General features: G+C 47.4%; 1 protein-coding gene across 1 annotated transcript; it reads left to right on the forward strand.

Annotated features, from left to right (window-relative positions):
• The first annotated feature begins 4,194 nt into the window (after positions 1–4,194).
• Positions 4,195–6,835, forward strand: LOC144124429 (uncharacterized). The gene is made up of 3 exons (XM_077657076.1): positions 4,195–4,207; positions 6,045–6,400; positions 6,452–6,835. The coding sequence occupies exons 1-3, from the start codon at positions 4,195–4,197 to the stop codon at positions 6,833–6,835; spliced, it is 753 nt and encodes a 250-aa protein (XP_077513202.1).
• Positions 6,836–23,254: the final 16,419 nt, after the last annotated feature.

Below are 23,254 nucleotides of genomic sequence, written 5' to 3' on the forward strand. Positions count from 1 at the left end.
CTTGGCCGCAGTAGCTGGTTTTTTTGTCACTTGTGCATATGAGGGTCGTCCCTCTTGCCGTGGAGTCTGGCTGTGATCCTGCCGCTCAGGAACATGGACACTTTTTTGCTGGAGGTCGAACAGCCGACTCGCGCGCACTGGGCCATGGCGTCTTGCTGGACTCAGGTCTCTTAGGGACATTGTTGGGCAACGCAACAATATCAGACTCCAACACTGGGAACTCGTCTAATCCTGGGGCAGGCGTCTCAGTCGGTGGGGTTTTTGGACCAGCAGTAAATGATATCCGACGGTGCAGAGCGCTCACACGGAAGGGGCAGCCTCCGAAAATCGCCCGATGATCGCCACCGCAATTGGCGCAAGCCAAATATGCCTTGCAGGTTTTAAAGTCGTGGTCGCCTCCGCACCGCTTACAGCGTCGATCCTTTGTGCAACCTTTGGCCACGTGCCCAAACCGTTGGCATCTAAAACACTGTGGAGGAGCTTCAGTTAAATCTGCAAATGCGTGTTTTGTGAATCCCAGACCAATTTTTTCGGGCCGCTCTGAGTTGGGAGCGAATGTCAACACGATAGAGTTGGTAGGTTTCGCAGCCCATTCTTTTCCTGGAGACTCCACACGACGCACAAGTCGTTTCACGTGCAGTACACCTTGTGGTTTCAGATAATCAAGTAGGTCGCGTTCTGAATACCACTTTGGTACACCCTTAACAACACAGGTGTTCTTCATGTAGGAATGGGGCAACCGCACGTTAACTTTGATGCCAAAAATCTGAGAGCTCTGCAGGAGCTTGTCAACCTGCTCTTCCGTCGAGACATCCAGCTGAAGAGCCCCGTGCATGGTGAACCGACTTGAAATCGGAGCTGATCCCAGCAGTGATTGAATGGTCGTGAAAAGTAAGATGGGATTCTTCTCTCTTAAATCAACCCCCTTTTCTGTGGGCTCAACCACTACCGGGATCCCGACCGTTCGTTGCTTGCGATGACTCACCAAATTGAAGCCCTCGTTGTCCACGTCCGTCAGCCATATCGGCCACTGACTCGTCGCCGTCCACGATCGTTGACTCAGCCCCACTAAGCGATGAGGTCTCGCTGGACGGGTGGTCGTGTCCATGTTCTGGTCGCTCCATAGCCTGGGAAGCCATGGCCGCCTCTTCCGAGCCAGCCTCCTTTGAATAGCGTGGTCCCTTTAGGCTTGCCGGCGCCGGAGCAGCCGTACTCTTCCCGTAGGGACAGTACCGCCTTGAAGATGCTGCCGTCCTCGAATATTCAAATAAAACTAGATAAATTAGGGAAAATTAGGTAAATAAACAGAGCTGAGGCGACAGGCGATCGAACAACGTCTTCGTCTTCCTCAGAAGAAGAAGAGAAGAAGAAGTCGAGTTCTCAAAGCTATTTCCCTATAACGTTAAGTGATTAGCCGTAAACTTTACTAGTACGCGCCGAAATATTGCGATTTCCTGAGTGACAGGCGTAAGCTAGAATGTGTATGTGCCACAGGCATGTGCAAGCAGCACCAATAGTTTAAACATTTAGTTTCTGGTAGTAGCTGTAGCTTCCATTCCACTGGTAGTACAACACTCTGAGACAGGGTATATATGAGCACAGGCATGGCCGTAGTATTCGCGAAGGAGTTCCTGTGGAGGCTCAAGTTGATAAGAATATATGACAGTATTTCTTTCAAATATCATAACTAGTAACCAAGCTCGTGCCGTCCGTATTCAGTTTGATTCCCTGGGCTCTGTGGAAATCTGCAGGCTTGAAATCAGTTCATGGTGTGCGTTGCGAAGTGCAAATACAACCAACGAGCCTTGTTGAATGCCTTTTACTATCCGTAGTTCATTTAACAACGCCTTTATACAGTTCGTCCCCATAATATAATTACAAACTGTGTCTCAAAATGAGAAGAGATCGATATTTACCTTGCCCTGCTTCAATATTACTGCCTGCTGGCCTATGTGGTTAATTTTGTTTTCAGGGACAGATTTGCAGCGCGTGACAGAGACGACATGTGAAAGGGTAAATTAGTAGAAGACGAGCTTCCCCAGGACAACGACTAAGCCACAGCAGCGTCGTCCTAGTGGTTTGAATATGCGCCTTTATGCTTTAGATGCTGAGTTCGATCACCACTGCCATGTCCTGTCCTCTTTCTTGGATCGCCTCTGTAGTGCGCTAAATCTTTTCATGTCTAAGCTGACTGATTGCTCGTGCGCGCCACTTTGAGAAATGGTGAAGGCACACGCCATGAAACAGTTAGCCCGGAATCGCTCATCTCACCAGTATATGCAGAGCAGCCAAAACCAACAGCCTAAATAGCGCCGGGAGAGGTCCAAAAGGCGTATATTTTCCACGGTTTCTTTTCCGCCTTTCCTCTTCACGCGTTAAGCGTATTATACAGTACTGACAACAGAACAGAGAGTTTTCGGAGTTCTTACTCTGAAAGTGGAAGAAGTGCCTGCCCTCTTTCTACCCAGCGAGGGTGCCCACTGCAAGGTTAACCACCTGACCACGCAGGCCCACGTGTGCATCATTCTCATGAGCTTGCATGTGGAGGGAATTTTTATTTGCGACAAATTGTGCAACAGCGCCAATAACAACGCTGTTTCACGCGGCGGATAATCCCCTACACGCCCTCCGCTGTAGCCTAGTAAATAACAAGGCTCACACTCTAGTAGCAAACGCAGGCAACCAAGCGACCGTTGTACCGACGCAGCATAACGGCTCCTGCCAGCAACAGAGTCACTCGCTCGGAATGGAGCTCTCCGTATGCCGCAGGTTAGAACACGGCGCCGAGCCAAGTGGCGCGAGAAAGATGCTCAGGGGCTGCCGTTGTAAGGCAGCAAGTAGGGCAATGATGCCGCCACGACAGAGCCGACGGCCGCCCGTGTTCTGCGGGAAGCGCTGCGATGGGAGACGACAACGCCCCCGTGCACCGAGAGACGTTTCGGGCAAACAATCGCGCGGCATAAAGAGAGCGCCAGTAGGGCGCGCTCGCGTACAAGACAAGCGCAGAGGAGAAGGGAGAGAGGGAATCGCCCACAGACGCGACCGTCCCGCGCGGGGGACAAATATGAAATCAAGCCAAGCATGCCGCGGCTGCGGTAGCGGGAGCCCAGAAATCACGAGACGCATGGGTGCAATGGCGGCAGGAGGGGGGATGTGGAAGTCACTCGCCGCGTCCAGCCAGCCAAATCCGGCTCATTGCAGCTTAGGGGACCGAGACATTTCTTCTTGAGTGAAGCCCTGCCTCGCTCTCTCGGCCTCCTCGCAAACAGAAATATACGCGACCAAGCCACACACACTCATATATATATATCTACACGCTGGATGCCGCGCGCAACCACATATGCGCGGCTGCTTATTGAGCCCGAGTTTGTGTACGTGCGCTTTTGCACGTGCGTGCGTGCGTGCGTGTGTCGGAGAGTGCGTGTTCATAGAGCCCGGCAGCGCTCGTAATGGCCATGCATTAGGCCTTTTCATTCCGCATTGACCGTGCAACTTAGCGTGACATCATCTCTTCGCAAGACAGGAGACGAGACGGCCGAAGCGAGCCGCGTCGGCGGTTTGTGCGCCGGCCGCGCAAGGCTCCTCCGCGCGTGCGGGAAGGAAAACGCCCCCGCCGCGCGCCTGCGGAGCTACTTAGGCGACCGCTGAGCGTGTATTTGTACACGCTAGCATAAATACGCTCGTATATATCGCGCTCGCCTTTTTCTCTCTTCTTGCGCACTCGCGCCCGGGCGGACGCTTGCGCCACTGCGTGTGTGTGTGTGTGTGTGTGTGTGTGTGTGTGTGTGTGTGTGTGTGTGTGTGTGTGTGTGTGTGTGTGTGTGTGTGTGTGTGTGTGTGTGTGTGTGTGTGTGTGTGTGTGTGTGTGTGTGTGTGTGTGTGTGTGTGTGTGTGTGTGTGTGTGTGTGTGTGTGTGTGTGTGTGTGTGTGTGTGTGTGTGTGGATGCGCATAGATTTCCGGCACCGCGGCGAACTATACAGGGGGCGTCGTGCGTAGTGCACGCTCTTTCTGGTCTTGTCTGCCGGGCGGCGTGTTCGGATCGCCCCTCTCCCCTCACTGTCTTGGAGGAAATGAAGCCCTTGATACGGGATGGTGCGGCATAATTCGGCAATCAGGACGCGCCTGTGTACCTCGACGAGGTCCATTTGCTCGACCCGTATCGTTGCGGTGCTGTGATACTGATATGAGCGGCGATGGATATCCTTGGTAAGCTGCGCCGTGGTGCAAAGTGATAAGTTATTTTGTGTTTAGGGATGATCGAGCGGACGCCTCTCGTTTTTGTTTGTTCAATATGTTGTTACTGAAGGACCCTTCTTCCTTTTTTCTGGCACAAGTTTTGCCTTGTCTAGCTTCGGTCCATATTCATGAGGGCCGTGTTCCGCATTGGCAGATAGATCCCTCATCTCACGGACCTATGTTATCAACATAAAATTATTACCCATCGAAGCCTAGTGTAACGCGAGCTGGGGAATTGGAAAACAAACGAATTTGCAGTTGCGGGAGTAGTAGCGAATGTTGCTTGTTTCCGAAGAGAAGGGACAAGTGGAGTCTGTCGACGGCTTAACGAAGTGGGCAGAGGTTTAGCACACATGGCATTGACGTGATTTTTTTTTTTTTGGGGGGGGGGGGGGCAAGGTTGCCTTGATCAAAAAGTGCTTAGGCTCACGTGGGTGAGCTCAAAGACCCTTTTTCCAAGCACTTCGCCTCAGAGAAAACCGAGCACCAAGCCAAGGGAGAACTTGTACCCAGTCAAAAAAACCCAAGGATACCCGACGCTACTGCGCGCTCGAGGCGGAAGCTGGAACCACTGGGACAGCACTATGGTGGGTCCAAGTACGTTAACGAAGCGTTCCCATCCGAAATATGAAAGTAAACCCTCAGAAGCTTCCTTCCTTCCTCAGGACCATTCTGTAACATATTGGCTGACAATACAAAAGACCACGAAAATAAATGGATTTAGCGACGCGGCAATATTTTGCTGAGGAAAGCACTGGTTTCACATTTAGAGAGAAACTCTCAGTGTGCATACTTACGGCGCAAAGTGCTGTGTATTTGGCTTCTAAGAAGAAAATTGCAAATTTGTGAGTTTTTACACAAACGTTATCATTTCCTGACACAAACATTGGAGAACTGAGAACTTTTCTTGACTTCTTCCACACTTTCTGTGCGCCTGTAAATGTGTCCCTTGCTAAAATAAGTGCGCTCTAACACTTGCAAGATACTCGACCAGAGCAGCGCTGCCTGTAGTATATTTGAGGAGCTGGATTCCTTTCAAGTAAGTGCGAAATGCGAAAAGTTTTTTGCAATAATCACACCAATGGACTGGATGGAATTGAAAATAGTTAAGAATATCATTTAATAGAGAATACCTAATGATTTTCGATTTGCTGATGACACTGCCTTCCTAAGTAACTCCAGGAACGAATCGCAAGACGTGATCGAGGACCTACATATGCAATGCAGAACGTTAGGTCGAACAATTAGTAGGAATAAACCTGAAGTGATGTTCAATAACCTCATAAGAAGGGCGCAACCGTTTGCGATATGCAGTGGAGCATTTTCATGTTGTTAGGGAGCACATCTACTTACGGCAGGTAGTAACCGCTGTCCCGGCTCACGAGAGTGAAATAACCGGGAGAATAGAATGGGGCTGAGTACAATTGGCAGGCACTCTCAAATCATGAATAGCACCTTACCATCATCTCTTAAGAGGGAAGACAACAGTTTTATCTTGCCAGTACTCGCCCAACAGGCGTAAACTTGGAGGATAACGAAACACTTGAAATTAAGTTGAGAACAGCGCAACCAGATTTGGAAAGGAAAACGAACGGTGTAACGTTAACACACAGGAAGAAAGCATAACTGATCAGGGATAAAACCTCGAGTTAGAGATATCCTAGTCAAAACCAAGGGGAAGAAATGGGCATTGGCGATACATGCGATCCGAAGGGAAGATAACCGGTGGTCCCTTACAGTAACGGACTGGAGGAGTGCGGAGACTCCACTCTCCTCTTCACCGATGGGTCGGTACTGCCGGCCTCAGGTCGGGCAGCTGCGGCTCTCGTGGCCCCGCAGCTGGGAGTCACCAAGACTTGCAGGCTCTCCTTCCCAGGCAGTTCGACAGCGGCCGAGCTGGCAGGACTCCACCTGGCGGCTGACCTCATGGCGGCCCTCCCACCTGGTCCTGTGGCAGTCCTCTGCGACTCCCGGCCAGCCCTGCAGCTGCTGACCAGGTCTCACGATGTCGTGGCCACCACCTCTCAGCTCAGGGCCCGTCTGCACGCCCTGGAGGATGCGGGCCGCCGGATCACGCTGCATTGGGTGCCGGGCCACTCCGGCATTGAGGGCAACGACCTGGCTGATGCTTCGGCCAAGTCAGCTCACGCCGATGGGTCCCCGGTATCCTTGGCAGTGACCCAACACGATTTTGCCCGCTCTCTCCTGTTGCAGGTGGTGCGGACCCTTCACCCGGACCGGAGAATAGCGGCCCGAAAGCCCTTCCGCCGGCTCTCGGACCAGCTGCCCCGGCGGGACCGTTCCCTCCTTCTGCGCCTCCGAATCGGATGTACGTGGACGCCTTCCAGGCTATACGTCCATGGCCGGGCCTCCTCCCCTGCCTGCCCTTCTTGCGGTGACACGGGCACTCTCGGTCACCTCCTGTTGGCGTGCCCGGCCCACGACCTCCCCAGGCAACGCCTGGAGTCGGGCTACCGGGCACTTGGTCTCCGGACCACCACGGAGGACGACCTCCTGTTCCCGGTCCGCAACCAGCTCCAGGCGCACCGGGTTCTCCTCTCCTTTCTTGGCGAGTCTGGCCTGAGCCTCCTCCTCTAGTCCATCGCCCCGTCTAGCACGAGGCGTTGGCCACAAGAGGTCCGCGGCTCCTTCCCCGGCCTGGTGCTTGCACACTATCCCAGTGCACCAGGTCTATTCCCCCCCCGCTGGTGCTTGCACACACTCCCAGTGCACCGCGGTTTTTCCCCTCCCAGGTGCGAGCTGGAATTGCTGCTGCGGCGTCGAGATGGCGGGACCAAAAGATCCTCCTGACGGACCCCAGGCCACGGCTTCCCCCGGACATGATGCACCCTCTTCCCCCCCCCTCCCCTCCCCACCCTACATCCCCCTAACCCCTTCCCCTGGTCCCCAAGAGTGATGCCCTAAGGGCCAACATACGTCGGGACCAGTACCCCCTCCCCAGAATATCCCATAGTACCAACCACCACCACCGGACTGGATTCCAAGGGAAGGCAAGCGTAGCAGGAGGCGGCAAAGAGTTAAGTGGGCTGATGAGATTAGGGTAAATTGGAAAGATATGGGAGAGGCCTTTGTCCTGCAGTGGGTTTAGTCGAGCTGATGATGATGCTGATTATGATGACATGTCGCTTAAATCGCCTATCAGACATTCTAAGTTGGTCTGTAACGCCCACAAATAATACAAAACACAATCGTCTGCATAAGTCTGACACTGAATCAGACGCTAACAGGTTAGTCACTGATGAATATGAGCGACAGCAACAGCAAGCACGAAACCTTGCGGCCATACCCAGCAATTCTGGACAAAAGCATTTTTAGCGGGAGACCGTTTATGAACGCGGTTTTTTCATATAATGTAAGATTTCACTATAACGATCAATATATCCGCAGACCACCAGATGGCACGCTTTTATTTTTTTGTATTCATGTTTTTGCTATTGTCAAAAGCGCTCCCCATTGGTTTTCTATGGCAGTCTTAACTAATCGATGCGATCGGTGGAAACACTAGAAAGATTTTGCTGCAGATCACTTGAAAGAGTTTGCTACATATCAGAACAATGGACCATTACCTTCAATATTTCCATAACAGTGTATTGCAATTTTCAATTTTCAAAATTTTTGCCCGAGAAAGATGGACTTGACTATGGATGAAACATCCACAGGTGTGATGCACTGTTTAAGACCTTCTGCTGCTGGTATACGTCGAAATACTCTTAAAGCCTCTCAAAAGAGGCAACTTGATATACCCTGCAATAACTTTTGCAGAAGCATATACTTTGGTAAAACTTGAGGGTGGTCTAAGTGGTAGGACATACTTTAAACGTACAATAGCTCAACAATAATTACCCCAGGACGACGAAAAGGCGCATTTTTGTCGTCCTATGGTCGTTTGTGTTGAGGTGTTTTATTTTTAAATAAACGAGTAGCGTAGGAAAACGTCACATATTCTAAAATTTAAAAAAAAATTTGTAAAGAATGCTCAGTCAGATGGAATGCAATAAATGAACTCAGTTACATTAGGCCTGATTTTGAACCATGCTGGGCTGAAATTTAAAGAAGTCATCTTGAAGGTGCTTAATAAGAAAGATGAGAATAAATATTGCGCTCCGGTGTTTTGGAGAAAACTGATGTCGATGGCATATGTAATAGCTGCACACCTAATTGCATCACTGTATCTTATAAACGCTCGTGACGTTCAACATGTTCTAATACAGAGGTGATTTTTCCGATTGCAGATAAAGGATACACTATCTAAAATGAAGCAACATGACCTCTGCAGCATTTTACCTTGTAGTTAGAAATTCCTTTGGAATCTGAGGTGGAATTCGCATTAAGATTACGTAGCACTGTTCTGATTGCTTAGTTAGCCACAACTAAATCATACATTGCAGCAGTCTTGCTGCTGATGAGTTTCGCTTTCTATCAGCTTATTTTGTCAGTTCCGGATGCAGTTCCAAGAGGACGCGCCTAGAGCCAGTTTTCGCGTTAAGCGTCCAGTCCTGTGCTTTCATTTGTGCGTTAAGAGACTCTTTGCCTGCTTGCATTTGGGTCGCTGCCCATATTTTCGAGCCCGAGGCAGGATGCAACACGCCGTTATAAAGCCCGAGCGTTCGAGTTAAAGTGATCATGTAGAGAGACAAGCTTAGTTTGCCTGGATATGGCTGTTGCCACAAAACAGGGCGTGAGTTCCGTGACGAAAGCCGAATCCACATGTTCGCTATGTAGGAAACAAACTTCGCATGCAAGTTATCATTAGCCGCATAAACATGCAGGCGCAAATGACTCGTGTAGTGACCCCGCCCTCCTTTGTCGTGTGCCGTGTATCTATTCTGCTCTACCTACGCATGCATGCTCAGTCTCCAGCAATACCGAGGATACATATTTAATGTGTTACAATACCCCCCCCCCCCCCCCCCCCCGCACTCCACCCGCCTTTCGTTCTTTGCAACCAGGCCCATGACAGCGAACCGTGCGTGACAGTCGCTCGGATCGTCTGCTGGGTACACAGAGCAATGAAGGTTTTCGTGTGTGCAGTATTGCTCTTCATGATTGGGCGCAACGAGCTGCGTACAAAATAATGCGAATATATACACATGCCGTACTAATTTTCGTACGTCCGTTCGTTTAGCGTTCTAGTTCGTTTTCGTTCGTTTTCGTTCGTTTTCGTTCGTTTTCGTTTGTTTTCGTTTGTTCGTTCATTCGTTCGTTCGTTCGCTTGCTCGCTCCCCCCCCCCCTCTCTCAATCGTTCGCTCGCTCGCCCCTTCGTTGGTTCGTTTGTTCGTTCCAACTGTACTAGAACCAGCCAGTTTCCCTGCTCTGCCAGGAACGTAGCCCCAGCGGTGATCACGCGAACTAACGGCGCTGCAGCGAGTCTTGCTTCTAGTCGAGCGCATCGTATGCTACACGCGCAGCGGAGAGGCTGTCCGCATATGCTCTTTGCTTATGATACCACTCTTCTTTGGAATCATGCTGGCCAGTAACCATACTTGTTCATGCTGTGTGACGCGATAATAACGTGCTCATATTAACACATGTGTCTCAAAACTACTACAGTGTCCTCTGTTCAATGTGCATTGTCCCGCGTACAATATAAACGTGATCCCTTCGTGACAGGAGAAGAGAAGAAATAACTTTGTTTTTCGGTGAAAGTGATCCGTTATTATCTTTAAAAACTGGAGTTGAATGATACCAGGATGAATATGCCAACTCTCAAGCATTTTGTTCAGTCTGTTTGCTAATATAAACTGCAGTAGAAAAATTTATCCGAGCTGATTTACCCTAAAGTGAACACGTTCATTGATTCCGACTGCACCTTCCTTTCCTGCGCTTGCAAGTATGTTCATGACGCGGTATTTTCTTCCTTGCGGATCTCTGGACAGCAGGAGAAGTGTGCGAAGATGCGATTTAGGAGAGGCGCTGTAGTCACAGAGCTGGGTGCCAGGTGTGCTGGCTCACATGCATTGCTTTCTGGCACAGCGCACGGTAACACTTAAGCTTCCGGCTGAGTCCCTCCGCTCTGAGTCACGGACTAGGTGCGAAGAGCGAATGTTAGAGAGGAAGCAGTAGATATTCTATCGCTGTCGTTTTACCAGAAACGTTTGCTAGAAGCTCCTCTCCAAAGCACAGACATCCTATAAGGAGACTCCCCGCAGGGACGTCTGCTTCATTCAGACGTTGGTGAGTTGCGACACCACGGGTTCCCGAGCATCCGCATGGACATCCCCGCAGGGGGATGATGGTGAGCAGTGCGTCACCACGAACCGCGGCATCCACGCTTAGCCGTGCGTGGCATCGCCGTGTCCAGGGAAAAGGGGATCCTTGTGGTTGAGCCGATGCCGGGCGTTTGGACCGTTAAGGTCCCTAGGCGGAGGCAACACACCACTTTGGCCCCAGCTTCCTGTGGACGGCACCACCGGCCTAACCCGACTGGGGGAAATCGGCAGTCGCCTTTTCCGGTCCTCCTCTCCACCTGTTTCCTTCCTATCTTCCTTCTGACTACTGTTCTGTCTCTTCCTCGTTTCCCGGTTTTTTCCTTTCTTCATAGGCGGCTGGGGTTAACCTTGTATGGAGTAGCTACCCTAAGTTGCCCCATATTTGGTTATAGTCGCGGTGTACAGCTGGCGAGGGCAGGACTTGGTTACAAGTTTCTGTCCCGTCCCCTTGTTGGGCTCCTTGGTGGGTGGCTGCCACCGCGGCTGAATAGAAAACTATTTTATGGCTTCTTCCTTTCTTACAACTGATCGCCTTCCGAAACGAGTGCGCACCGATATGACTGCAATTTTATTTTAAAAAAAAACGCGAACAACTATCCGAGGTTCCACGTGGTCCACACAGAGCACGCGGTCATAACTGCGCGACTAGTGTCACCCTTCACTGTAACAAGGACCCTAACTCAAAGCATCGGACAAGGCTACAAAATCATGAAACTTGCAAATGGCGGCCTCCTGTTGGAAGTCTTTTATAATCACCAGTATGAGAAATTGTCAGGGGTAAAAGGCTCCCGCATCCTTGCTCTTCTGCCCTTTGGTGAGATACCACTGACAATCAGCCAGCATCGATCATTGAACACTGTTCGTGGAGTAATTTCTAATGATGACTTGAAATTCCTAACAGAAGAACTCCTTGCCGGACTTAAAGAACAAAACGTAACAAATGTCTACAGAATCAAAATAAGGCGCGACAACATCGAAACACCAACGAAGCACATTGTTCTCACATTTGCCTCTAGTATACTACCCGATTCTGTTGAAGTAGGCTACGCAAAGCTCAAACGCAGACCATACATACCAAACTTACGTCGATACTATAAATGCTAGAGGTACGGCCACGGTTCCCACAGCTGCCGGGGCAAACAGACCTGCGCCAAATGTGCTTCTCACGACCACCCCGCTGAAAACTGTGTTGTTGAACACCAATTTTGCATAAACTGTGAGGGCAGCCATCCGGATTACTCTCGGCCTTGCCCAGCCCTGAAAAAAGAAAAAAGAAATTATTACATTTAAGGTCAAAGAAAACATATCAATCAGGGAAGCACGTAAACGACTTTCGTTGTAAAATCTAAGCTAATCCGCCGTGGCGCAGCAGGGCCCAGCATCGCAGCGGCCCTCAGCACCTGCACAGCTCACACACAGTGAGCCTGCAGCAGGGCCATCCGTGCCCCTGGTGGCCGCAGCTAGTTCTGCGCCACCACCCACAAAACAGGCCGCGCGGACCTCCAGGTCAGCCAGCCCCAAGGCCCCTCACCACACGGAGAGGTCCAACACGAAGACAACCGTGCGTTCAGCACGTTCGTCCAGCGTATCGAGTATACGATGGACACAACTCCTCCCTCGCCTCCGCTGCCGCGGCGGCAAAGCTCTATCGAGCGCGAAAAAGGGGTAAAGTCTCAATAACAGGCCCAAAAGACCCGCTAACCTGGGGTTTAAAATTATCCCAACTAGTCTTAACAATGGCATTTCTAGTTCACTGGAATTGTCGTGGACTTTTAAAGAACTACATTGACATAACAGATATTTTAAATTCATTCTCCCTAGTAGCAATGTGTCTCCAGGAGACTAACCTAGGACCACGAAAAAAAAGTTTTAAAAAATGTCGTCTTTCGCTGTGACCGAGAGAACTCAAGCAGAGTGGCGTTGCTACTCAGAAAATTGACCTAAAAACCTCATTTGAGGCAGTTGCTATGACCGTCCTTCATTTTAAAACCATAACAATATGCTCCATATACATTGAACCTCACCTAACCGTCACACTTCACGATTTAGAAACCCATTTAATGCAACTACCGGAGCCGTAACTTTTAGATGGGGATTTTAATGCTCACTCCTCCTTTTGGGGAAGTGAACATACGGACGTCAGAGACAGAATTCTGGAAGATTTTATTCTCTGGAACAATGTATGTCTGCTGAACATGGGCAAACACACATACTGTTCTCCAAGCAGTGGAAAAATGAATGCCTAGATTTATCTTTTTGTGCACCTTGTGTTTTTAACGATTTTAAATTGCATGTCATTGACAGCCCATATGGCAGTGATCATCTTCCGGTATTAATCAGTTTAACATCCCCACCAGAAATCATCCCAACAAAGCCACGTCGTTGGAAACTTCATTTAGCAGACTGTCAACTTTTTAGAGCAGAAGCCACAATAGAAAAAGTTGTAGAAAATCTGAGCATTGATCAAATAAATGAACAGTTCACGAACTGTATCATAAGTTCATAACTGCCGGACATTTAGCTATTCCTCAGTCTTCAGGAGTGGAGCGACAGAACCACAAAGTGTGGTGGACAAAAGACTGCAAGGAAGCAAAGAACTACAAGACAGATCTTGGGGAAAATTTAGTATGTACCCAACACAAGGGAACCTGGTACATTTTAAAAAGGCAAGAGCCAAAGCTAGGCATGTCCGTCGCAGTGCAGAGGAAACGTCATGGAAAAGTTATGTTTCTTCTCTAAACAGTCAAATGACATCAAAAAAAGGTTCGAAAACTAAATGGCACCTTTTCACTTTTCAAAGTTGCTTTCTTGACAACACCTGGTACACAAACAGGCATAAAAGAACAGGTAGACATTTTGGGGGAACACTTCGCTGCAGTTTCTAGTTCGTTTCACTAAACGCAGTCACTCCTAATATGCAAAAATATAGCCGAAAAACAAAAACTTCCAACAAGTGGAGGTGCAAACCAAGAATACAACAATTTAATTACTCTCCAAGAAATAAATAGAGTACTGTCTGCCGGCAAAAGAACTGCTCCAGGACCCGACCAGATATACTATCAAATTCTTGCCCATCTACCCAGCCTGCCGTAGAGGCACTCCTGACTTTCTTTAACAAAAATACCTCAGGAGTGGAAAAGAGCAGTCATAGTGCCATTCCTGAAACCTGGGAAACCACCTGCTTCCCCTGAAAGCTATAGGGCAATAGAACTTACAAGCTGTCTCGCCAAATCATTCGAAAGTGCCCTGAATCAACTAACTGACTAATCAACTGAATCAACTGAATGACTAACATTTGTCCTTGAATCCCGCGAGCTTCTCAACATCCATCAGTGCGGTTTTGAAAAGGCATGCTCAACAACTGACCATCTATTCGTCCCGAAAACACAATTAGAGAATCGTTTATACATAAACAGGACTGTCTTGCCGTCTTCTTCGATATGGAGAAAGCATATGATACAACTTGGATGTTCGGGATCCTCCGCGACCTAGCGACCTAGGTATCCGCGGTTAGGACGTTGAACTGCCTCAATGACTTCCTTTCAAACCGTTCTTTCCGAGTACGCCTAGGCTCAATGCTCTCAAGAAAATTAATTAAGGAAAATGAAGTACCTCAGGGGTGTATATTAAGCTCGACCCTCTTTATTATAAAAATGAATACCATAGCTAAAATAATCCCCAAGTCCGTCATCCATTCAGTCTACATCTATGATCTTCAAATAGCCTGCACATCCTCAAACATAGCAACATGCGAGAGACAAATAAAACTGACAGTAAACAAACATGGGCAGATAAAAATGGTTTCAAGTTTTCCACGCAAAAGCCAGTAGCTGTTCTGTTCTCACTGAAAAGAGGACTGCACACTGATCCCACCCTTTATCTGAATGAAGTCACAATACCAGTAAACGGCGTGCACCAAAGCAAAACAAAATAAAACAAAACCGGACGCGCTGCCTAGGTCACTGCCCTCTCCGGGAATATTCGCAACACATGCACAAAAAGATGCGACAGCGCGCCGAACCCTACACTGTGATTTCCCTCCTACACAGTTTTACAAAAAAACAAATTCCTCAAGAAACTATAATGCAAGAATTTCTTACACTCGAGGAAAAATACAGCGGTTTCGCAGCTTATTATACAGATGGGTCTAGAACGGAAGCGTACGTTGGAAACGCAGTGGTACAGGGGAATTGGAATAAAATATTAAGAATTCCACAGTGTGCACCCATCTTCACTGCCGGATGCAACGCCATCTGTGTAGCCATAGAAAAAATAGTAAAGGAGAACCTCGCCAACAGTAATATTTACATAGACTCGCTAAGTGGGCTTACAGCCCTTCATTCTAGAAATGCAATAACTCCGCTGCTTGGCGACCTCGTACACAACATTATAACAGCCATAGCTCAAGGAAAAAACATAAGACTGCTGAGTACCTAGTCATGTCGGCATAAAAGGCAACGAAAGAGCAGATTTGTGCGCTCCTCGAGCTTGTAGCAAGCAAATTAAAAATGTAAATATGCCCTATAGGGATTGCATGAAATTACTACATTGTAATGCAAGAAAAAAATGGCAGTCCACTTGGAACAGCGAAATAAACAACAAACTACACTTAATAACACCAGCTATAGGTCAATACAAGTCATCTGTGCACCATAAAAGTTTCAAGGAAGTCATTATCTGCCGTCTCGCTATAGGCCACGCGCACATTACACACTACACACAAAACGAGACAAACCAGTTTGTACATGTGGAGATGAACTTACACTTAATCACATTTTATTTTCATGGTCGCAACTGGAGAAGCTAAGGAAAAAACGCTTTTCTGCGTTTTATAACCAATGCATCCCTTTTCACCCAGCACTGCTCTTAGGCGAAAATGCAATCGTAAACATGTCTTGTGTTTTTAGATTTTTAACGGAAGCACATTTTCTTCAAAATATGTAAATCATGACCCAGTGCTTCGCCTGATCCACCTCAGCCACTTACTCATTCCTGAGAAAAAGGCTGAGGTTTTTATTTAAATTGGTTCGGAGCCCCAGTTCCTTGCCCAGCCCAGGACAGTTGACGAGGTTACCCGACCTGCTTTCAAACATTTAATGTTAGCCATTTATAAAACCTGTTCTTGCTCTCAGTACTAGGTAGAAGGAAATAACTTGGTAAGCTTTCTACACCACCATTTTTCTTCACATATTTGCAAAAATCTGCAGAAAACAATTTCTTATACCTTGATCTTTGCGTATGATAGCCTTAGTTGCTTATGCGCCATTAAACACAACACAGCACATATAAGGAGACTTGCATGAAATTAACAATTTAGATTAATTTTATTGGCAAGTTGTATCTTGCAATGCTGCTGCTGAACTGCTTTGCTACCGTGCTTTTTAGATAGTGCTACCCACCCAATACACGTTTACTGGGAAAGCCATAGCCTCAGACTGAGTGTTTAATTTTGCATCCGATAATATCAGTGAATAAAGACGCGTTTCCGTGCTCGGCGCCACATGTCTGCTCTCATCTCCAGACATGAGTTAATGTTCGCTCAGAAGCCACTGACAGAGGTACGTAGAAGCCAACGCTCCCTGTTCAATATTGTCGACGTAACAGCTTCAGTTAGTGTGATCACTGACCGGGATTGACGCTTAGGAGCAAAGGAAGTGGTCCATTAAAATATTATTGAAGGGCAGATTAAAGGGCGTAGTACGGCTGGGAGATGTGACGGCGGCTACTGGTTTCAAATGTAAGCAGCAATCATTGCTTCCTCCCTTCACCTTCTGCGTACGATGTTCGGACGCGTAGGTGAGATCTGAGGAAGAACAAAATTACGCAGCTTGAATTTAAGCCGCATTTTAGCATTTATTAATGTGTAATTTCGGGCAATCAGTATTACAGATCTTTTATTTTGAGAAAAGGAACATACCAGAATAGCTTATGTCATGTGCCGGAACGGCTGCAAAGATGGCACATGGAAGAAGCAGGAGAACTGGTGTAGGAGAACTGGTGTGAGGAGGAGAACACGAGCACGCAACGCGAGAGGTAGTGGCGATGGCCAAATTGTCTGAAGGGGCGCGAAATGAAGCTGCTCAATTTCTGACGGTAGTGGTTCAAATCCCGCTTGGGGAAGAATTCTTTCATTCTGGATGTCGTTGCCATGACAACGATACGACGATCCAGTTGACTTTCCTCCGGTTGGAGGAGTTGGCGCTGACGTCAGGACTAGCTGCAAAATCGTATATATATATATATATATATATATATATATATATATATATATATATATATATATATATATATATATATATATATATATATATATATATATATATATATAAAGAGGTTTCGTACCCATGCACACGTTACACCGAACTGCAACCCTCTCTCCTCATTGAAGTTTGCATGGTGGTCATAGCACGCATTACCAAGTGGCGTACAGGAACAGGAGACCGCAAAGGCTCCATGAACTCCTCCATACCATTCTTTAACCGTTAAACTCCCCTGTTCCACCTTAAATATAAGCAATTCGCAAAAAAAAAAATCTTTTAAGCACTGACTTACGACCAAGGAAGCTTTCTGCACCAGTCTGGAACAACCCAAAGAACACGTCTTTAACCCTGAAAGAAAAGCAATGAAAACGCCATTTGGCTCGCAGCCAGAACTAGAGCAAATGCTTACAATTTTAGCACTTCGTTTCAATGCTGAACAGAGGTGAGGAAAAGAAATACTAAAAAAAAAGAGAGCGCCCAGCAAGCATGGATACTCCGTGCCTCATCTCGTGTGTTTTGCCAACACCACCTAGACTTTAAGGCCTCTCCATGATTTCTCCTCCGACGCGTGACGTCACCGCACTACGACGCGGGAGCAGCCACCGCCGACCGCTGCGGCAGCACCTCCTGGCGGCCGCTGCCGCCGTTCTCCTCCCGCGCTGTTTCAAATTGTTGAAGTGCGGAGTACTCCGAGGCGTATTTGCGTATAGCAAATTGAAGATAATGAATTTTACCGTTTTAAAAGACATGAAAGATATCTCCGAGGAGGCGTATTTGCGTATAGCAAATTGAAGATAATGAATTTTACCGTTTTAAAAGACATGAAAGATATCTGGTTCAATGTAACAATCTTCGTTCGCATTTCTGGAAACTGTTCAATCTTTTCAAAGCTTACTTTGTGCAGTTTTTCTAGTAAATTGTTGAAAGCAATCATTTGAAAGGAGACATCGCGATTGCTGTAAACATCACTACCGTCGTGTTTGAGCATGTGCTGCACGTGTCATGTGTTACATGCTGTTCCTCCGCCGTTCTTTCTTTCTGTGTCATTTGCTGAAGCTTCCTTGCGGGCTGTGAATACTCGAAGTGCAATCCTGGGAAACGTCTGTGAAAGTGCTGTGCGCGTGTGACAGTTCCTGAGCCATTTGTTAAAATGCCAGGACACTGTTGTGTTCCCCGCTGCCGCGGGAATTACGATGGAGAAAAAACTGTGCGCGTCTTCACTTTCCCAGCTGATGCTGACAGAAGGAGGCAATGGTTGAAAGCCATTCCACGTGCTGATTTCGAACCCGGAAAGCGCTCAGTGGTAAGTCGAAAAAGCGTGATATTTATTCCGCGACGTAGCTGTGTGTACATAATGCGCTACAACATGGCCTAGTGGGCGAGCTGGAAATATTCTAAATTTGAAATATTTCACTGCGCTAATTGCTATTGCACCCATGGAATTAATCATCTTAAATATGCTAATCTTATCTGCGCTGGGCTTTGCAGGTCTGCGAGCGACACTTTAAAGAATCAGACATTCGGACTTCTTCTAAGTATGTGGACTCAAAAATGGGCAAAGTCGTCGAGGCAAAATTGAAGATCGCTCGTCTCAGCTCCGACGCCATTCCCAGTGTATTCCCGAACTGTCCCGCGTACCTTTCTGCGCCCGCCACTACGTCCCGAGAAGCACCGACTGAAAAGAGAATGCGTCTTGAAGCAGCTTCTTTACGAGATGCCATCGCCATGTCACTCCAGACACACGAGGAGGAAGAAGCAAAAAAACAAGATTGACACTTTCCAAGTTCTACTGGAGTGCCTTCCGCAAATCAAGCTTTCTGATTTTTGGAATGTTATTTCTCGACCTGCCTGCGTCCTTTTTCTCAATCTTGCTGTTGATGACGTCCCTCGTGTTTTGTCATCAGTCACGGTCTTAGAGAACCTCACGGTGAAAGTTCATTACCGAAATGTGCAGCTGACTACAACTGATGGCATAGATATCATCCCTCACACAGTACATGATATCCGTTGCTTGATAGGTCTGCTGGATGCTGTAGAGTCGTTTAACGGAAAATTGTTGTCTAAGCATGAAGAAAAAATTGATGGTTTGCTTAAGTTGGCACTTTCCCTGCTTGAAGATGCCTTAAATTGTGAACTGGCAGAAGTTGAACAACCCAATGCAGTTAGTTTTTTGAAAGAGCAAGTTTCTCTTCTTCTTGTCAAGCATAGCAGGTCATCCCGGTATTCTGCAGAGTTGCTGGTATTCTCAAGCATTTTATTTACAGTTTCTCCGCATGCTTATAGGTTCCTTCACAGTTCCGGAAACCTTAGATTACCCCATGAATCTAAAATACGTCGTATATGTAACTCCTACAGCGTAAGCCCGGCAGCTGAACAGCAAGGCACTTCTTCCCTATCGTATGCAAAGAAGCTTGTCGCAGCAATGACGGAGCATGAAAAAATTGTTGTACTCATGATGGACGAAATTCACCTGCAGCCGTATTTTGATAAGGGAGGAGTAATTGTTGGTGCGGCTACAAATAGCCCAAATGCAGCAAAAACAGCCCATGTTTTTATGATGCAAAGCTTGCTTTCGCGTCAGAAGAATGTTGTGCACATACTGCCAGTAGAGCGCATCAACGCACAGCAGCTTCACACTATTCTGCATAGCATCATTACTCAGCTAGAGCATGTTGGGTTGCGTATAATCGCAGTCATAGCTGACAATAACTCAATCAACCGGAAAACAATGTCACTTTTTGGGGCCCCCTGAAAACTTCAGAGTGTGTATCCACACCCTGCAGACTCTAAATGTCCTCTCTTTTTTCTGATTGATCCTGTACACTTAATAAAATGCGTCAGGAATAACTGGATCAATCAGCGAAATGCTGGAACATGCATGTTCTTTCCTAGCCCCACAGGACCTAATATAAAGCCACCTATACTTACAGCTTCATTTAAAACACTTCGAGAGCTTCACTCGAAAGAACAGGGTCAGCTGATTAAATCAGCACCAACACTTTCGTCTAAATCTCTGAACCCATCGAATATTGAGCGACAGAATGTCAAGCTTGCGCTAAGGATTTTCAGCCCGTCTACAGCAGCAGCTCTGCGAGCATGTGGGCCCAGACTTGAGCTAGATAATGTGTCTGGTACTGCACAGTTTCTTGAAACAATAACAAAGTGGTGGAACATTGTAAATGTAAAGACATGCAACAAGGGTACTCGACTTCGTGATGAGCTGCAGTCACCGATTACGTCAGCGTCAAGTCCACAGATCCAGTTTCTGTTAAGTATATTGGAGTGGCTAGATCTGTGGCAGTCTCTCAAATTTGACACAGGCATACTTACAAGAGAGACTCACAGTGCGCTCCGACTCACGACAGACACCTTGGTAAAGGTGACTAGGTATTGCCTAGTCAATACTGCTGAGATAGTTCTTGACAAACTGAGAAGCGAACAGCATGCGACACAGTTTCATGCACTACCAAATCAAAAGGAGGCTCTCTTGGCACTCACACATGATGTGTTAAACGACGGCATTGACTTTGATGTGTGTGAGAATGGGCACACTCCACAGTTGGTAATGCACTATGTCCTATGTGCAGCAGCAAACACGCTTCTAAATAACCTTTGTAAAAGAAAAAATGATCAACTTATAGTTGAAAAGGCTGCAAAAGAAAAAGAGAGAAAATTGAAGACATTGAAGAATTTACTACTCTGTGTACTTGTGACTGTTCTTAGTTTTTTTTTGGTTTCGAAACCAGATTTTGCGTTGTATTATTATATATTCTGCATATTTTCTTTTGTTTGCTTTCTGTTTACAGCTTTTCTGTTGTTGGCTTCACTTACTGCATTTTATGATTCAGTGCTGTAACAGTTTCCTTACCTCCTACTCCTACTGATCGTGTTTCTCATCTGAAAATAAAATACGACTTGTGAAAGTCCTCTGCGTTGTTCATTTTCAATAAAAAAAATATTACGAACGTATCTTCACACATGCGCGCTTTGATATAAGGTCAGTAAAGGTCTGCTAAAATGCAACTGCTTATGCTTTCAAAGAAACAAGAACAAAAAAAAACATTAGGTTAGGGTGTGGGCAAGCAAAACACGATTTTAAAAAAAAAGGTATTTTCTTTTCGAGAGACATAATCAGCACTTTGAAATGCGCGAAATGCGTGCGAGCGCGGAAGCCGAACCTACTGGGCCGTCGCAGTGCGATGACGTCACGCAAACGTGTAGAGGCCTTAAAAAGTCTAGGTGGTGTTGGTTTTGCTAAGGCTGTAGCAGACGACGCCGCTCGTCCGGAAGCAAGACTATGGAGCCTAAGCGGCACATGTAGGCTCCTTAACACGGTAGCAGTGCTCCTTAAGACTCGACTGCAGCGCTGTTGGTACTCGTTAACACACTGGGGTCACCTTCCGTCGCTGGCAGGCATGGGGAGCTGCGAAATTGATTCAGTTCTAGTAACATTGGTTCATTTTCGTTCTTCCGTCCGTCCATCCCTCCATCCGTCCGCCCATCTGTCCTTCGTTCATTCGTTCTCCTTCGTCCATTCGTTCGTTCTTTCTTTCGTTTTCGTTCGTGCGGCGGTTCGTTCGTTCGTACGCCCATCATCATTCGTTTTCGTTCTTCCGTCCGTCCGTCCGTCCATCGGTCCTTCGTTCTTTCGTTCGTTCGTTTTCTTTCGTCCATTCGTTCGTTCCTTCATTCGTTTTCCTTCGTGCATTTCTGGTTCGTTCTTCGTTCGTTCGTTCGTTTTATTTAGTTCCATTCCTTCGTTCCTTCTTCAGTTTTCCTTCGTGCGTTCTCGTTCGTCCGTCCTTCGTTCTTTCGTTCGTTCGTTTTGCTTCGCGCTTTCGTTCGTTCGGTTTCATTTGTTAGTTCATTCTCGTTAGTTTTCATTCCATTTGTCCATCCGCCCTTCGTTCTTTCCTTGTTCGTTCGTTCATTCTTTCATGAATTTTTCGTTCGTTACTTCATTAGTTTTCCTTCGTGCATTCATTCGGTTTCATTCGTTCGTTCGTTCGTTCGTTCGTTTTCGTTCGTGCATTCGTTCGTTTTCCTTCGCGAGATCGTTCGTTCATTCGCTCTCGCTCGTCTTCCTTCGTTCTTACGTCCGTCCGTCCGTCGTTCTAGCGTTCGTTCATTCCTTAGCCCATTTTCATTCGTTCCTTTGTTCATTCGTTCGTTCTCGTCAGTTTTGTAGCGATAGCTATATACGCTAGCATTTCGAGCCTTCAGCGTGGCGACGCCGTGGTGGTGGCGGCGCCGCCACGTAGTCGTGTCGTTGATCCCGTGGCGCGTGGTTGATCACGTGGTTGGTCGCGTGGTGCGGAGCAGCTGCCGGCGGCGCGGCGTGCCGGCGAACCGAGTTGGGGGAGGGGGAGTGGAGAGGTGGAGAGGGGGCGAGGGTGAATCACGTCCAGGGACGAAGCAACGCCGAGCGAAACGGAGCGGCGAAGGACTGACTTTGAAATTCGACTGAGCGAGTTTCATTCAGCCAGCTGTAACTATCGCGTCACTCCAGGTTTAACCAGGGCTAAACCACAGCCATTTTTGTTCGTTTTCTTTCCTTCGTTCGTTCTTTCCTTCATCCGTCCTTCGTTCTTTTGTTCGTCCTCGTTCGTTTTCCTTCGTGGGTTCTTTCGTTTTCGTTCGTTCGTTCATCCATCCGTCCGTCTGCCCTTTGTTCTTTCGTTCTTTCTTTTTTGTTGGTGCGTTCGTTCGATCGGTTTCATTCGTTCGTTTTCGCTCGTTTTCGTTCTTCCATCCGTCCATCCGTCTTTCGTTCGTTTTAGTTCCTCCATTCGTTCGTTCATTCGTCCGTTTTCCTCCGTGCGTTCGATCGTTCGTTCGTCAATTAGTTTGTTTTCGTTTGTTTGCTCGACCATCTTTAGTTCTCTAGTTCGTTTCTGTTCGTCCATTCGTTTGTTTCTTCGTCGTTTTTCTTTGTGCGTTCGCTCGTTCGCGTTCGTCTGTCTGTCCTTCTTTCGTTCGTCAGTTCGTCCCTTCGTCCACCCGCCTTTCGTTCTTTCGTTAATTTTCGTTCGTCTGTTCGTTTGTTTTTTCGTTCGTTTTCCTTTGTGCGTTCACTCGTTCTGGTTCGTTTTCGTCCGTCCGTCCGTCCGTCTTTCGTTCGTTTTCATTAATCCATTAGTTTGTTTCTTCGTTCGTTTTCCTTCGTGTGTTTGCTCGTTCTCGTTCGTTTTCGTCCTTCCATATTTCGTTCGTTCGTTCGTTAGTTCGTCCGTTCTTCCATTCGTTTCTTTCTTCGTTTGTTTTCCTTCATGCGTTCGCTAGTTCGTATTCGTGCGTCCGTTCGTCCCTTCGTCCATCCGTATTCAGCTATTTCGTTTGTTTTCGTTCGTCAATTCGTTTGTTTCTTCGTTCGTTTTCTTCGTGCGTTCCCTCATTCCCGTTCGTTTTCTTCCGTCCGTCCATCTTTCTTTCGTTCGTCCCTTCGTCCGTCCGTCTTTCGTTCGTTTTCGTTCGTTCATTCATTTGTTTCTTGGTTTGTTTTCCTTCGTGCGTTCGCTCGTTCTCT

The sequence above is a fragment of the Amblyomma americanum genome, chromosome 1 (genome assembly GCF_052857255.1).
Source record: "Amblyomma americanum isolate KBUSLIRL-KWMA chromosome 1, ASM5285725v1, whole genome shotgun sequence".
Lineage (NCBI taxonomy): Eukaryota > Metazoa > Arthropoda > Arachnida > Ixodida > Ixodidae > Amblyomma > Amblyomma americanum.

What these genes read in the sequence shown, in the direction of transcription:
- LOC144124429 (XM_077657076.1), top strand. An exon ending in CTCACGCCGATGGGTCCCCG is followed by an intron (nt 6,401 to 6,451) that starts GTATCCTTGGCA and finishes CTCCTGTTGCAG; the next exon opens with GTGGTGCGGACCCTTCACCC.